The sequence below is a fragment of the Centroberyx gerrardi genome, chromosome 10, assembly GCF_048128805.1.
Source record: "Centroberyx gerrardi isolate f3 chromosome 10, fCenGer3.hap1.cur.20231027, whole genome shotgun sequence".
NCBI lineage: Eukaryota > Metazoa > Chordata > Actinopteri > Beryciformes > Berycidae > Centroberyx > Centroberyx gerrardi.
In genome coordinates, this window is record NC_136006.1 from 31,552,620 (window position 1) to 31,569,148 (window position 16,529).

Below are 16,529 nucleotides of genomic sequence, written 5' to 3' on the forward strand. Positions count from 1 at the left end.
GAAATGACAGCAGAATATGGCCCCCTTTCCACCTGACATTAATATGTGTCTCCTATCCAGATTGTATCTAATGCTAATGATTTAGCTGGATAACATTCAAACCTGACATTAAAATGCATCTCCACTATACACATTAAAATCTGATTTCTCTTCCCATTATCAAACACAGTGGGCAGCATGTGTCAATTCAACTAGAAATATTTATGTCTGAACACATTTCATCTGGCTTGTTCCCCATCCACAAGTATCTTTACGATCCATTTTTTCCATTTATGTTACTATCTGAGTTGCAGGCCGCTGGTATGATTTGCATGTGCTTCCTAACTGGATTTGTGCACTACAGCTTATTTACCTTTACACAGTTGTTATATCTAGATTGGAGATGCATTGCTTACAGTTTGTTGTTAATGTGGCCAAATGTATCATTGACTACCTCCAGAGCTGGTTTGGGTGATCTGGGGCCTCATGTCTGTGTGTATTTCACACTGAAATATAGCGTACGCACAAAACTAGAAAGGTGTGTACACACAGAAATTTTCAGATGTATAAAACCATGTGTATGCCAGGCATGCGCACTTCAAAATGTTAAACTGGCAATATGTTAAACCCAGGGTAATGTATGGTGCTGGGCCGGCCCAGCCCAAAAAAACTAGGAGCAGAGCCGGGGCCCTTTGTCTTGCCCACCCATAGATGAGGTAATTGTTTTCCCAGCGGTAGCGCATCTCCAGGACAAACTCCTGCCAGAGGTGGGCGACAGCCCGCACCCCACCGTGGTAGAAGTTGACCAGACACACACACAGGGCCAGCCGGTAGCTCAGACTGTCACTGGGTGCTGACTTCAGCTGGTTGAACAGGTTCTGGACAAAGGGGGAAAAGAAGCAGGAGAGAGTAGTGGATATTATCATTCTATGGAAAAGTTCAATTTTGCTTTGGAAAAGCTAGCTTAACTCATTTATATTAACTGGCTCCATGGACTCCCAAAAGTCATTGTATATGGAGTTCCTTTTTTGGCAAAAATCATAAAGCTACATTTTTCATTTTTGTTGAATTCAAAAGGCACAAATGAGCCAAACAATTTCTCATTATAAATTGTGTTTTCATGTACTGCTGGGAGAACAAATCTGCCTGAGAGAGTAAACAATTCTGATTGGTTGGAGAGGGATGTGTTAATCTTTGACAAAGGCTGTGCAGTGGTCTCAGCATCAAATGCCTAATCTAACAGCTGCTTCATCACTGTACTATTTAATTCCAGCCAGGCAAACACTTGCATATAATGTAGAACCAATATTTTTTCCACTCCCAAAACATTCCTCGCCGTCTACATTCCATTCATTACAGACAAATCCGTGTTTAGTGTAAGTGAGTATGTTAGCAGGGCAGACGCACATAGTCAGAGTCTTTATCTTGCTCGTTCTTCCCATTGGTGTTTGTCCGTGCGGTCTTGTTGTCGCTATTCTCAGATGACTTCTCCACAGCGGCGTCTGGGAAGAGATACTAAGACACACAAAAACATACAGAAAAATACTCAAATATACTCAAAAATAACCATCTACATCCAAATATCCACCTCTTACCTGACAGAGATGTATTGCTCTAACCCAGGCAGTTAATTGATTAAAACCCATCCTTCTTAGTATAAATTACACTAGCGGAACAAGCCGGCATTCGGTGGAGCGGCAGCCAAAGTTAGTGAATGAGATTTGAGCAGTGATGTTTTATTCACCACGCTGCTCACCCATGAGCTTCTGGGGCTGATTAGAAGGCTGGTCATTGCTCTGAGTAGTGGCAGAGGTAGCAGCGCCGAGGTGCACAATCAGCTTCTCAGATAGCCACTGAGGCCCAGCTGCCACTTCTGCATGTCAGAAAGTCTTCAGCTCTGGACATCACAGGCCAACCCGCATGGCCTCACTCAAATAAGCTCTCAGTTTGCCTTCAGATCACCAGGTTCAGGTCTTTGATCCCAATTCCCACTGATAATGCATTGTACCAGGGCTCAGCAATATGAGTGAATAATAATAATAATATCATGATATTGTACTCAAGGAATATCACGATATACGGTACTATCCCCCCCCATACACCTTTTTGAAGGATGCCGCACTACACATATTGTTACTTTTCCTGGCTTGCTCCCAAACCGTAGTCCGAAAACCCACAGGAAATTCCCTTCCTCATGAATTTCCAGAATCCCTCTCAGCTTAACAAACCTCAGGCTAAACGATGGAGTAACCCCCAATCACATCTTTCTGTGGTACACAAAACCCCAGAAATGATGAACTGCAAATAAACCGTTACCGTCTTTATTTGGCCAAGTGCTTTTTCTATTCACTGCATTTGCACTCTACACGGGGCAAAGCACTTGAATGAAGTCGACGACACCATCAGCACACACACTGCACTGTAGCCCCAACAGAGAAGAAAAAAAAACACACACACAACCAAAACAAAGATGGCCCCCAAACTCCCATAGAGCAACAGTCTTAAAGCAATAGTACTCCACTCTAACAATGTGTTACTGCAGCAACAAGGTAGAGAAATATATATATTGTCTGTCATCACAATGTCCAGCTTCCATCATTGTTGATATCCAATACTATCGTCACATCACCCAACCCTACATTGTACTGAAAAGGGGGTGTGACAAATTAGCATCCAAGGTACACTGCTCATGTGACCTGACCCAGCTGGGTCTGGTAATTCTGGCTCTGGAAACAATTCAACAGATTTTTGCCGGTGATCACAATACTCCCTGAAGGGTAGAGAAAGACATATCTTACTTCTTCTTTAAATGAATAATTACATGCGCCAAGAAAGACTCTTTAACTACAGGTTTTTCAGACTGTTTGATGTAGCTGTGATCAGGGAGGAACCTTACTGGGCAATATCCAATATTTAAAAAAGGCTAATATCAGCCCAAAATATTGGTCTAACCCCAACTCTGTCCATGGTCAAGATGGAATGGAAATGGGCCCACACTCTGAGTGAGCTTTTTGCTTTCTGAGTGAGGTGTTACAGACAGCATTATGAACAAGTTCAGTTTTGGTGCTGTAGTGTGCACAATCCCTGGCGGCTTTAAATCAAGTCTAACATTGTTATTTAATGTGCTTATTTAACTTTATTGCTCAGTTAAATGCTTATTTAACTGAGCAAATCCTGAGCGTCACTTCCCCACAAACAAACATATTTCTAATACATGTACAGGTGCAAATTTTTACCGTCTCATAGCACTAAATGACCATATATCTCTGTGGGTGGGTTGATAGGGTTGTTGATCAATACCAATGGCTCAGCGATTACTTGGCCAGGTCCTGATATTTCTGGCTTTCAAAAATCACCAGCCATTCCTGTGTCCACATTAGGGCTGCACAATTAATCGTATATTAATCGCGATGTCGATATTGGCTTCCACAATTAATTGATTGTGGCCGCGGGCGATTATTCACGCTGGGTTTAGCTTGCTCTGGTGTAGGGCTGCAACAGTTAATCAAAACTCAAATTACTTGAATTTTGACCCAGTTTGCCGCTGACCTTTCAAAGTGCGTATAAACTCTTCCATTAGCTTGGATCCAAGTGTAGTATACAATGAAGCACGGGTTACGGGGTAAAATATTTCCTTTTTAATCTCCGACCAGAGACGCAGTACACAGGCAAACGTACTACTTCCTTATTTACACTAATTCTCCCGCGGGTCCTTATGGGAAACTTCAAAATAAAAGCCCACAAACACCCAAATAGACTTCTTACAAAATAAGTGTCTTAGAATACAAATGCCCAAAAACTAAGGCTACAGAGGTGATGGTCCCGGGAAAAAAAACAACGGACCCGGTGCACCGGAATCACAGGTTCAAAGATTTGTACATTTGAATGTTTTTTTATTTATAGGTTTATAAAATACATTATGAATGTGAAGGCATTTCGGTTAACTTAAAATGCTCAAGTGCAATAAAACAAAATGGATGAATAATCATGATAAATAATCGTGATCACAATATCGAGCAAAATAATCGTGATTATCATTTTAGCCATAATCGTGCAGCCCTAGTCCACATGTATTGGAATTCATATCACAATGGCAATGATTAGTGAAAACAAACGGCTTTTGATTTTCTTTTGTCAGTACCATGCAGTCCTGTTGTGTAGCTCTAAACCCACACCCACAGACAGCATGAACGCCCCCTCACCAGAAGGATGGAGTTGAGCATATCGTTGCTGAGCGGCGACTCGTCAACGCGTCGGTGGCGTTGGATGCGCTTGCGGGCACTGTGCACCATGTTGGAGACAGACAGCTTGGGGATGGGCACGGCCGCCGGCTCTGTCAGCTTGGACAGAGCAGCACCGATGTCACCGCTTTCTAGAGGAAAAAAAAAAACAACAGCAAACAACAAGTTAACATGGTAGCAATTACCTTCTAATATTATCATATCTGTATGAATGAATATGAATTTCCATGTTTAAACTCTCTGCATACATATTTGTGAATGTATTAAACATTTACCAATGTTGTTACGTCAGATCCTATGTATTACTAAAGGTCTATTAAAATCAATGTTATCACATTAAAAGCCTTTTGCTTGTAGCCTCTATTGAACATGTACTATTGCTCAATGTAGTGTATGTGACAGGGTTAGCCCGGAGTATACTATTCCAGGGTCAATGATCTACTCGGGACAATGGATGATTTTGATGTCAATCTACCAAAAACTTGGTGTATTCCTTTAACTGTGCTCCTTGTCTTGCTTGTGCAGTGTTATCTGCTGCTCACTACATAGATTTCATACACCCAGGCCAACCAGTCCTACAAATAATCAAAGAACCCGTGAGAAAGTGAGGTCTATATGCTGCCTAAATGGTGGTTAGTGGGTGATTATAGAGTTCCCGACAATACCATCCATTCACTATGGTAAACAGTAAAACCATAATCCTGACCTTTGCCCTCCTCCTCAGCCAGTCCTCTCCCCAGAATCTCTTCAGTTGACTCCTTCCTACAGCAAAGTTTAAAGAACTCAGTCAGGAAGTCGCCTGTATGGGAAGAGAGGAAGGGGTTAAATCCTCCTGACACCTTTCCATACTGACAATGATCATGGAAATTCCTATTGCAAAAACATAACATTAATGCTATACAATAAACGAGACAAAATGATTGAGCTATTATTTCATATCTCTTCTGTGTGGAAAGATCAGAGAAAAAGTCACGTTTACTTTTATTTCTGACATTTCACATGTTGCTCATGGTATCATATTTTAATACTGGGTAAATTCTCCAATATTGACAGTTATTTTAGCCTAATATTTGACACAAGTATGAGTGCATCCTTGCTAAACACTGAGGGATCAATCTTACCCAATAAGCACTGAGGGTTTTCGGCTTTCCTGACTCGGACTGACCAATGAGGGGCTTGGAGAGGGTCCAGGTCACTGCCGGGTCACACATACACAGGACATATGGTAAAATCACATGGGGAGAGCTGGGCTGCTTCCAACACAGAACCTCACCTATGCTCATTACTGTCAGGGTTAGGGGACACAAAGGCTAATTCTACTACAGATGTTAGTTGTTTTTTTTACAGCAGGTAGTGTTGTATGCCATATTTCACTTTCATATGATTGAGCTTGTAAGTCCTTTTAGACCAGCAAAAAAACCACACTATCAGGTGTGCACATAGCCCATGTTTTTTCTATCTGTAAATTGACTAAATAAAACTGCTAAAAATCTGTTTGCTGAGACAACCACTCCACCATTTGCCCAATGTTAGCTTAAGCAATTGGTTTACATGGCCAAGAATATGACGCCAATATGAAGAAATGTTGTTGAGAAACGCTGTATTGCCACAGCAGTGCCAAGTCAATGAGAACAAACATTTTTAGTCTAAAAACATCTAGTTCACTTATTTAATTTTCCCAGAAACACACATCAAAATAAAAGTAGCAGTTAGATAATCTCCATGATTATATGCACAACCTCTTTTTCAGGTGCAGATTTGTACTTCAAAGAGGGCAGGGTTGTACTACATCTTTTTCCACTAAATTACATGTAAATCTTTGGGGGAAAGGCAAGAAGGTGGGGCAGTGTTGTAGTGGGAGTGGGAAAGGAGGAACATGAGGAAACATAAACATTGTAAAATGACTCAATGGCTCACTGAGCAGCGTTTCATCACCAAATTGAAGGGCAGAAAATCATGCAGCATGAATCAATTTATGGCGTTAATGCAGTTAGAACGGTGGAGTTGAAGTACTTGTTGAAGTCTCCTCCCTCTCCCCTTCTAACTCACTTCCTCTACTCTCACCTCCTCACACACCTACACTGTCTGGCACAGAGGAAATGAATATGGCTAATGACATAGCTATCACACTGTTACAGGGCCATGAAGACATTGTTCTATCAAGAGCACCTGGCTGGTATTTGTTCACCGCCATCTCATGAGCCTGCTGTAACTAGGGCTGTCAATAAGAAAGAGGACATTTACAGTACAGTGTTTCCCATATATAAGCTCATCAAAATCAAAAGTTGGTCAAAATAAAATCAAAAGTTGGTCAATGTATAAAAATGGATCTAAATTAATCTCTAATGCACCTAATGTGTGCATCATGTCATGTTTGTCATTTGGTGATGCACAGACCAGCAGCATTGTACTCAATCTGACAGAGCCTGCCATTGTGAAAGCGAAAAGTGAAACTTGAAATTATACAATTTGCTCCAAACTTGCATGTGTTAGTAACGGTATTTGTAAAAAGTAACACTTTTTAATCAGAGATGTGTAAAACTATTCAGCACTCAGAGAGTTAACATGACTGCAGTGCAAAGACTGGCATATTGTCCCCGTTTACCATTGGATTCCACTGAACACGCTGTAGGTAAGGAAAAGTAATTAATCCTATTTAAATTAAGCTCCCACCCCCACCCCCACAAACCAACAACCACCGCCACAAGTAAATTGTCAACCTGTGAGAAACACTGCAGTAATTAAAAAAAAGATCCCTGCTCATAAAATCATGTTTAATGAAGTATTTTCTTGATGTATATCAGGTGCGGCATGTCAAATGTAGTTTAAAGGTAGTGCAGTTCACACTCACGAGTAGACATCATTATCCACAACAATGCCTTCTGTCAGGTGTGGCCAAGTGGTGGCAAGGTGAAGCTCACTGCGACAGCCATAAAAGGAAACAAGAGTTAATTCAATTTTGCACACAGTGATTGACTCACCAAACCATAACACTTCTAATTTGTGACAAAGATCTCACATCTAAAAGTAACACTGAAACCTGTAAGAATACACAAAAAATACAATTGGCTGATGATGAGATAAATTAGGGATACATTGTCGTCATGGCTACAGCGCTTCTACCTGATTGGATCCTCGCAGGCTCCAAACGGAAGCTTCCCAAACTCCACCCCTCCCACCTCTCCTCCGAGGAGAGCGTCAAAGTCTGCCAGAAAAAAAAATATTTAATGCACTTTCTCTCATTATCTTCATGTGGGCTCAGCTTAAAATTATTTATGCCCAAAGGACTGGTATAAAAGACAATAAATGAGCAGCTCCTACTGTAGCGTATTTCATGCCTTCAAGGCAGGCAAACTCATCACATAAAATCAACAAAGGGCAAAGCGCAGACCCACAAACTCACATTTTAAGCTATAATCTTCAAATTGACCTCTCTCCATCCACTACAATTCCTCTCCGTCTTAACCGTGGGATCCGTGGATAAGGTGTGCACTTGTGAGGCATTTTAAAACAAAATTCTTTGACCTCCTTGCATTTTCTGTCTTGCCCTGAACCACTACCACCACCACAACTCAAGCGTCTCTTTACTTTGCTAAAAGCCACCCTAGAGAGCAATGCTTAGCTGTGACAAGAACACACTAGTGAATTTAGGGCAGACAGAGCAGAGCATATCAGTATCCTAAAAGGAAGCAATATGCGGAGAGGCAAAGAAATGCCCCAGGTTTCAGTTCGCAGAGCACTTAAAGCTAATATTATTTACATTATTCACTTGGCCCACCGTGTCTCTCACTGTACCTTCACATCTATTTTCTGATGTTCCTCTAGACCTCAAATATTATTTCTGAGCATTTCCTTTCACCTCTGTGTGTTCAGGATTTATTTGGTTCACCTTGGTGCATGCTAATGCTTAAGTACAATGTGTATATTTATCTCAAAAACAGTGGAGGGCAGGAAATACTCTATTCTATCAAACTCTACCAATGTTCTTGTTGTGCAACTGTAATTTGATCAAAGGGCTTATTTGCTAAAAAGTTGGTGTATTCCTTTATGCCCTAAATTATTGCAACATGATATATTATACCCTGTTGTGCCTGTGCCTGTGCCTACCTGGAGGCTGCTGTGGCCAAGAGTACTGCTGCCAGTCCTGGAGAACATAAGTGAAGCGGATGGCAATGTTGATGGGGGGTAGAGGGGTCAGGGAACAGCCCTGAAATAAAATAAACAAAAGATAAATGAGACAGAGGAGGAGGAGAAGAAAGAGGAATGGTTGAAAATAGTGGAAGAGAAATGGGTCAGCAGTACACAAAGGAAGCTATGGCCTTGATATATCAATAAAGCTTGAGGAAAAGAAGATTATACAGCCTGGACCACTGTAGTTGCCAACAAAAATATTCACAAAATATTTTCAGTTCATACAGCAAACCGAAAAGAGCAGATCCTTGTCCGTTTGTATGTGATGCTTGGAGCTAGGAGCACAAAATGCAAGTGCCCTCTATAAAAAGACTCATTTTGCACTGGACCAAAAATTAAGACTCATCTTGCTCCGTAACACTCACTATCTTAGACTTGAAGATGTCGAGCAGGCCAGACAGGTGGTTGTACTGGCTGGGCACCTTGCGGAGGTGGACCATCTCAAAGTCGGTGCGCACACCAGGGCCCTGGCACTCTCCGGCGTACATCCGCCTCCACTTCTGCTGGATCTGCACAAACATCGGCACCTGGCTGTGTGCACAGGAGCACAGGGGCAAAGAGGAGCATTAATAAGAAGTAATATAAGCCTGTGTCAGGTTGTTCTGTCGAATACCAGTAAGATGCTGTGGCAGGCGTTCCCAATATGCCTGCTCTACTGAAGCTACACAGCAACACCAGGTGGACAATAGAGCAACTGCAGGTAGAATCTAAGAGACATAAACCTCCTGGTGCACATGGATGATGATGGGCAATATCAAATTATGAAACTCACTATCTTGACAGATAAAATATTACCCTAAATATTACCCTATGGTTGTGTAATAATACATTTTAAACGTAATATTTTTGTGCCAGAGAGGTGAATGTTTTTGTCTCAGTAACTCAAACAAAAAACGTATTTTGCATATTAATAATAATAATAATAATCATAATGATTATTATTTTGGCCAAGCTTTTTTTCCCTAGCCAGTGTTTGCCTCAGCAGACAGCAGTGTAATTCCACATTGTAAACTACAGTACCCAGGAGCAGCAGGGAGGCCAAGTGACCTTGCTCTCTCCACAACTGATGATGCCGATGCTGCCCAGGGCCATGCTGCTGGCACGTCAGTTGCCATGGATACCAAATGACCTAATGCAATCCGATGCCACAGCAAATGCTCTTCTCACCCACCTTTTTTTCTATTTTAAAAAGCGATTTGTGTAAACAAGTATGCAGGAGAAAATAACAAAAGGGTTTTGTCGCTCACAGTTTACGATTGGTTTTCACATTGGTCTATGATTACTAAGTAAAACAACTACGTATACTGATTCTGTTAAATCGCATTAGAAGCAACTGCGGCCAATCATACTTTACAAGATGTCAATAAACCAATAACATATTTTCACTGAGGTTGTATTAAAACATTGTACTGCAACTCTGAATGCATGCCTCAAAGGGACAGGTTTCTGGCCATTTCTGTAAACATCGCCAAATCATCACCAACACTGAGTGTTGCCCAAAGATCCAGTTGCCTAGCAGTGGAGAGTTACCATGGATACAGTCAGTTAGCAGCAGGGGGTTACCATTGATATGGTTACCTCACAGTGGAATTTTATCATGGATACAGTTAGTTAACAGCAGGGTGTTACAATGAATAGATAGATGAATAGACAGACACCAAGCAGTGGGATGTTTCTATGAATATAGTTACCTAGCAGTGGGATGTTGCCATGGATACAGTTACCTAGCAGCGGGCAGTTGCTGTGGATACATTACCCTGCAGAAGGACATTAACTTGGCTACCACTACTAAGCAGTACAATGTTCCCATGGATGCCTTGTTTATCCTTCATTCAGAGATTAAAACCTATTTTTCAAGGAGAGACCCGGCCAGAAAAGCAGCATCAATGACAAACATATAAGTAGTAGCCAAAAAAACACACAACTACGTATATTAAAAGAGACATTGAAAAGGTGTGCCCAGACATTGTGGAATGGTTAAAATTGCACTAGGCGACGTTGTGGCCCCAAACGGTCACAACGGTGGACTTCAATCCTCAGAAATCATCTAAGGTGACGTCAGTAAACTGCTACAGCCACAGCCAGCCTGTAATGCTTTATACCAAAAGATACCAAAGGGACAAGAGTGGCAAAAGATCTAACATTGGTGAGCCCAGCTTTCTCTGGACAGAGCACTTGCTCACTGCTGTCTAGGAGACACTTTTGGATTTCAGTCTTAAGTTTTGATTTCACACCAGTATCTATACCCAACAGCAAATTTGTTTTTGGGCAAATATAATGAATGAATGAATGAATGAGTGAATCTACAGCATCTCAATTAGCAGAAATGAGGCGCTCTTCTCTGTTGCAGCTCCACTTTGTGATTTACGCTAATAAGACAGCTAGACTTTTAAATGAATATCTTGCCTAGTGTAGCTTTAACTCCCCCACCTCTGGACCCATAATTATGACTCAAATCCCACTAGAGCTTTCTGTCCTGGGTCAAAGTTCACTACATGAGTGCATAGTGCATAGCAATGAATAGCAAAAAGGATCAGAGGCCAGGGCTAAACAGATCTTGGCTCTAGAAAGCAAAGACGGCTCCTTACTTGGTCTGTCTCAAGATACTTTGTAATTATTTTAAACTGACTAAGAGAGACCAGCTCTTTCATGTTTTAAATCTTTTTACAATGAGTTGCTTATTTCAATTCAGGCGTTAGGAACAGATAGCAAAAACAATCCCTCTGATTGTATAAAGTGGTTTCTGCAAGGTTTTCTAGAGATATAAGAGAGCACAAATAGGATGGGAGCCTACAGTGGACAGGGCAGGACAGGAAGCCCAAGTATTGAAAGTTGCAATGATAACAGAGAGCTTTACAGTCCATATTATCAAACCTCAATGCGCAATGACACACAGTGTTTATGGAATGAAGACATTGGAAAGAGGCACATCAGCATAATTACCATAATTACCTAGCAGTAGGGTGTTAATGTGGATACATTACGAGCAGCAGAGTTCTATCATGAAAACAATTAGCTAGTGGATGCGTATGCGTGTGCGCACACATACAGTGGCATGTTAGCATTACATTTATATTTTAGTCATTTACCTAACACTCTTATTAACCCACAATACAGCTTACAATGTGTGAGTAAGGGTTCAATGTCTTGCCCAAGGACACTTTGACAGGGCACATGGCTGGTGATGGGAAGCAAACTGGCCTGTTGTGGTGATCTCACCTTTTGGCTCTTTTGGTTATGGGGGAATCTCTGTAACTAGCAGGTTAACCTGCTACCCCAACTACAAATATCACGTCAGAAATAGTGCTGGCCAAAAAAGAACAAACAAACCATTTTGAACGAATCATTCTTGAGCTCAAAACAATGGTACCTACTGGTTCCTCCCACTTCGAGTTTCCATCAAAGTTCATTGAACGGGTCCTTGTAGACACAATGCTGACATCTCACTGTACTTTTCCACATCAGGGATTAACTTCATATTGTCCACAAACTCTTGCATATCAAAACAGTCACATTTATTTGTGATCAGACAATCGTTAGGAAAGCCTATGGGACCCATATCTCTGTCACACTCTCTCTCTCTAAAGGTCCCATATTTTACACTTTCCAGTGTTTTATGTCTTGAGCTCCATTAAAAAACGTTTGTGTGGTGTCATGTACCAAAAACAATCTCAATCCAATTTTACATGTTCATTATCCAGCATCTCTCTGAGCCTTACCAAGAACAGGCTGTTTTTTGTTGCTGTGTCTTTACATTCTTACATTCATACTCATTAATATTAACAACCCTCTGTTCTGACTGGCTAACCGTTTCAAGAGTGAAATGCGGCACACCATGCCCCGGCCAGCTACAGGTGTTGAACTGTAGCGAAAACTTTCCAGCAAGTAAACAATGGCAACCGCTCAACGTAATTTGATCCAACGTGTTTGAGCCAGAGTCAGATCCTGAATCGGAGAGAGAAGACAACAAATCACCGCCACAACCATGAAGATTACAACAGAATTTACCATTCTGAAATGTTCTGTTGTAATCTTCTTGGTTGTTTATCTTTGTTATCCTTTGTTAGCCTATTATTTCACTCGCCACTTGTTTCTAATATTTGTCTCCTTTGGAAGGCTATGGAATGAAACATTCGCTTCCCAACAGCCAACAACTGCAGAATGTTTTCTCAACATTCTCTCTGTGCTTCTAGCTAGTTTTGGTAATAGCTATGCTAATACCAAAACTCTATGAGGATCTGCACAGAGACATTACCACCAGGAGCTGGGTATAAGTTCACAACATGCGAAATCTAGATTCAATAACACAGAATGGGAGTCATTCTTGACAGACTGGACATTGACTTTAGCCACCTCCTGTGGTGTGTGATGAAGGTGACTTACCAGCCGCCGTTGGCCAGAGAGATGGAGATGGAGCTGAGGAGCAGGTTGCATTTGGATTCACTGATGATGGCCTCACAGTTGGCTCCCGGGGAGATGACCAAAAACTCCCGCATGCCATACCTGTCACCACAGACACAGTTATAGCAGTAGACAGACATCTGCCTCACAATTTTTTCAAATTCCATTCAGTGTGTGAAATTAATGGTTCAGCTGCCATGGTCTGGTAAACTTAAAAATAAAATTACTTGCCAAGAATAATTTTTACTGGGAAAATAATGAAAGAGTAACTAAACCCCAAACCCAAATCTGTGGTGAACCCTGACACCTAATGGTGTGCCCTCTGCTGGGCTAAAGGGTGTGCAGCACTTAATGACAGTAAATGCGGTAAGGGACACAGGACATTGCTTGTTATGAAGACTGATAGCTCAATCTAAGGAAAAAACTCAAAAACCCTAAAAGTTCTTCAGAATCAGACACTAAAACTCTCCATTCACTCTCCAACACGAATGAGATTGTTTTACCTTTTCACTCCACCAAGAGACATTTCGTGAGAAAGACTGATATGGGTTATACGTACAATTAAAGCTTACAAAGTTGTATAGCAGTAGGATATCAATATAATGCTTGATATCAAGCAAGACAGACAAACATTTATACATAGAGGACTGTTGATAAAATACAGTAGACAATACAGAGTTTTTAAAATTATTTGGCAATCAGGGAATGTTTTGAATAAGTTGTGGCCCAGTATTTCAGCACCTATTAGTTTCGCAAACATAAGATAACATATTTTCACTGAGGTTGTCAAGAGCGTCAAAGTTTCTACATTACTCCACTAGCATTTTGGCACACAGGGCTCTGAAGATTGGTTTTGGCATGGCATCACCAGCAGGGTGAGCTGACTTTCGAGGGGCATACAAAGCAGCAAGAAGCAAGACCATTAAAATCCCTCCAGAAAGCCCATGCTAGGAGAAAATCTTGAAACTCATTCAGAACCTTAATATAACACAAATACACAAATATTTATGAGATATTTCATGTTTTGCTTTGGTTGGTCAGAAAAAAAACAAAAAACACTTGGATGACCCAACTAAGCAAGGTAAACAGCAAGTTACATGCAGGTGGATTTAAACTTAAAGGAATACATCAAGTTTTTGGGAGATTGTTCCATTGGTCAACTTCTCTATTTATTGATGAGAACATAGACACCAAACTCAACCATGTGTGTCCAGTAGATCTGGTGCTCCATGCTAACACTTAAGCATACACTATGTTGAGTAATAGTAGGCCACTAGCATTATACAGAGTAAGATTTGGATTTGGATTTTATATTATATGGCCTATAAATTCATAAATTATAAAAAGGAAATGTCATTAACCTAAAATAGCTGAGGCAGCCACGTTTAGTTTTGGACCCATTTCAGGTGACGAACAACTCCATTGTGCAGTGATTTTTAGCTGTAGTCTCCCATCACCCACTACTTTCACTTCCTATGGAAACAGAGAAAGTAGTCCCTGCCAGTCAAAAACAGTATGTTGTTTTTTCTATTATATTTCATTTAAATTTGACCAATCTCTTACACAAAACTGCTGGCTTATATTCATAGCATTTAAGATTACTTACCATTTAACTCTAGGGCTGCTACAAGTTCTTATTTTCTTACTTTTGAGATAATGCTCGTGGCCTGCTATCACTCAATGTAGTGTATGCTCAAGTACTAGCATGGAGCTTACTATCACTTAATCTAGCGTAGCTACACCTACAGCTCAAATGACAGAGGTCAGGAGACATTCTCATCATAAAACGTGCGATAATGAGAACTTGCTGAGCCAAAGGCAGCACTGATTGGCTGATTGATTGGTTGAAATAAGATTCTCGTACTAGATCTTCTGGTTTGTTTTTCTGGGTAGATCAAGTTTCCATCATTAACTTAGCTACAATGCTAGCTACTTTGCAGAGTAAATTTGAGTTATTGTGTTGTCACTGTGGCGATCCAACTATTAGGAAAGTAACTGTCCACACCAGGGATTAATCAAGGCAATAGCCAGAATAGGCTATTGCATGGCCATAGCTCTAAGTTGACCACCGGGACAATCTACTAAACTCACTGTATGCCTTTAATATTCAGCTGAGGCTGTGTCACACTGACTGAACTCACCATCTGACCAGGCAGTGGGCTCGGGGAGGGAAGTCATTGTTCATACACAGAAGGTCCTGCATAGCCATGGGGAAGGCATCTGGACAGACGAATCAGAATTGGGTCAAGCTGGAAGCTTTGGAGGGATTCTTTCATCTGTTAACCCCTCTCTACCATTTGTCCATTGTAAACAAAGGTATGCTTTCAATAAATGTCAAGGGACTGGTGTTAAAATTCACATTTTCACCATTTTTATGCTCATGCACTAACTTTATGCATTCTCTATGGAAGTGGGACATACTGGAAAAAGGTTGCCTCTCACTATAGTGCATCGCGCACACACCAGTGTTAATCAGTGCATACTCCAAATTGTGTCCCAAAGAAACACTAATAATAGCATGAGGTTTAAATGCACCAGCTACAAATTGCTATAAATCTGGTATATCATCTAGCCTAGAAACTATGGCAACCCAAAACATCACCGTACCTTCCTCGGGCTCCTCCTTCCCATCGCCCTCATCAGACTCTTGCTTCAGGTAGTGGTGAGTTATGGAAAACTTAAAGTCAGCAAAGTTAATGTCCTGAGACTTTTCCTCCCAGGAGCCACTGGTGTATTCACCCTGTGTTAAAGGAAAGAGGAGCCGTGCAAGAATTCATGAGAATGGTCAGACGGCAGCATAATGCTAACTGGGATTGGGGAGTGGTGTTATTAGGGTGAATATGCAAGGTTAAATGGGAGCAGAATACCTTCTCTGGAGACAACTTGCCCACAGAGCTCCCAATCAGCTTCCAATCATTTAACACTTCCTCAACTCTCGAAACAAACCTGCAAAGAGATAAAATGAGCTTGTCTGTCTGCACCGGAAACTAGCTGGATACACAGTATCATATCATGGCACAATTGCCATATTTGCTAGGAAAACACAAGCTCCAACAGACACAACAGTATGAAAACACACATGCTTCAAACAAGCTACTGACAACACGTAGTTACTGGCTAGTTAGCTGACATGTTATTAGCTGACATAACCCTAACTGATGAAAACGTAGCCCAGAGATATTGCATGGACAGACGTGCGCTAGTGAGCTAACTGCTTTACACTTCTTTACACTTGTCGAATTGCATATTCACCTGGGGAAATTCCTAATGTATATAACGTCGCTAAATGTAATTAGAATTATGATTTAGTGTGTGATATTAGCCAGCAAAGCAATGACAACATAGCAAGCTAGCCTACCTTTCCCACTCCGAGGCGGTGGTGAAATCGGTGATCTCAAACACCTCTGACTCGGGCTGTAAGAGAAATAAATTGACCTGTTTCAAAAAGTGTTCAGTTGTAATATTTGTTATGACTTCTAAGACATGTCAGCTTAGACAAGTATGTCGTTGGCCACCTGCAGTCTGAGTTTTTTAGCTTAAGTACTCACATCACTGTCGGCAGCCATCGTGAATTCCTGTTTACTTTTCTGTCTCCTCGTGCGGTGCACTATGGGAGTGCAGTGACGTCACCCATATGGAAAGCCATTCCAATGGCCTGACCGGATTCACATTACAGACATCTGTAATTCATTAACGACTAGTTAAGTCAAAATGTTA

At 41.2% G+C, this 16,529-nt stretch overlaps 1 protein-coding gene across 1 annotated transcript in view; it reads right to left on the reverse strand.

Moving 5' to 3' along the window:
- The window catches only part of rab3gap1 (RAB3 GTPase activating protein subunit 1), a 68,871-nt gene extending 52,471 nt beyond the window's left edge, over positions 1 to 16,400 (reverse strand). Inside the window, exons 1-15 of the mRNA XM_071912427.2 lie at positions 16,361 to 16,400; positions 16,171 to 16,226; positions 15,680 to 15,758; positions 15,420 to 15,552; positions 14,954 to 15,032; positions 12,795 to 12,914; positions 8,777 to 8,942; positions 8,328 to 8,427; positions 7,344 to 7,425; positions 7,072 to 7,140; positions 5,342 to 5,415; positions 4,927 to 5,019; positions 4,182 to 4,351; positions 1,387 to 1,494; positions 685 to 857 (exon numbers count right to left, since the gene is read on the reverse strand). Of these exons, the coding sequence (XP_071768528.1) occupies positions 685 to 857; positions 1,387 to 1,494; positions 4,182 to 4,351; positions 4,927 to 5,019; positions 5,342 to 5,415; positions 7,072 to 7,140; positions 7,344 to 7,425; positions 8,328 to 8,427; positions 8,777 to 8,942; positions 12,795 to 12,914; positions 14,954 to 15,032; positions 15,420 to 15,552; positions 15,680 to 15,758; positions 16,171 to 16,226; positions 16,361 to 16,378 (1,520 nt within the window). The 5' untranslated portion in view covers positions 16,379 to 16,400. The remainder of the gene's footprint in view (positions 1 to 684; positions 858 to 1,386; positions 1,495 to 4,181; positions 4,352 to 4,926; positions 5,020 to 5,341; positions 5,416 to 7,071; positions 7,141 to 7,343; positions 7,426 to 8,327; positions 8,428 to 8,776; positions 8,943 to 12,794; positions 12,915 to 14,953; positions 15,033 to 15,419; positions 15,553 to 15,679; positions 15,759 to 16,170; positions 16,227 to 16,360) is intronic.
- Positions 16,401 to 16,529: the final 129 nt, after the last annotated feature.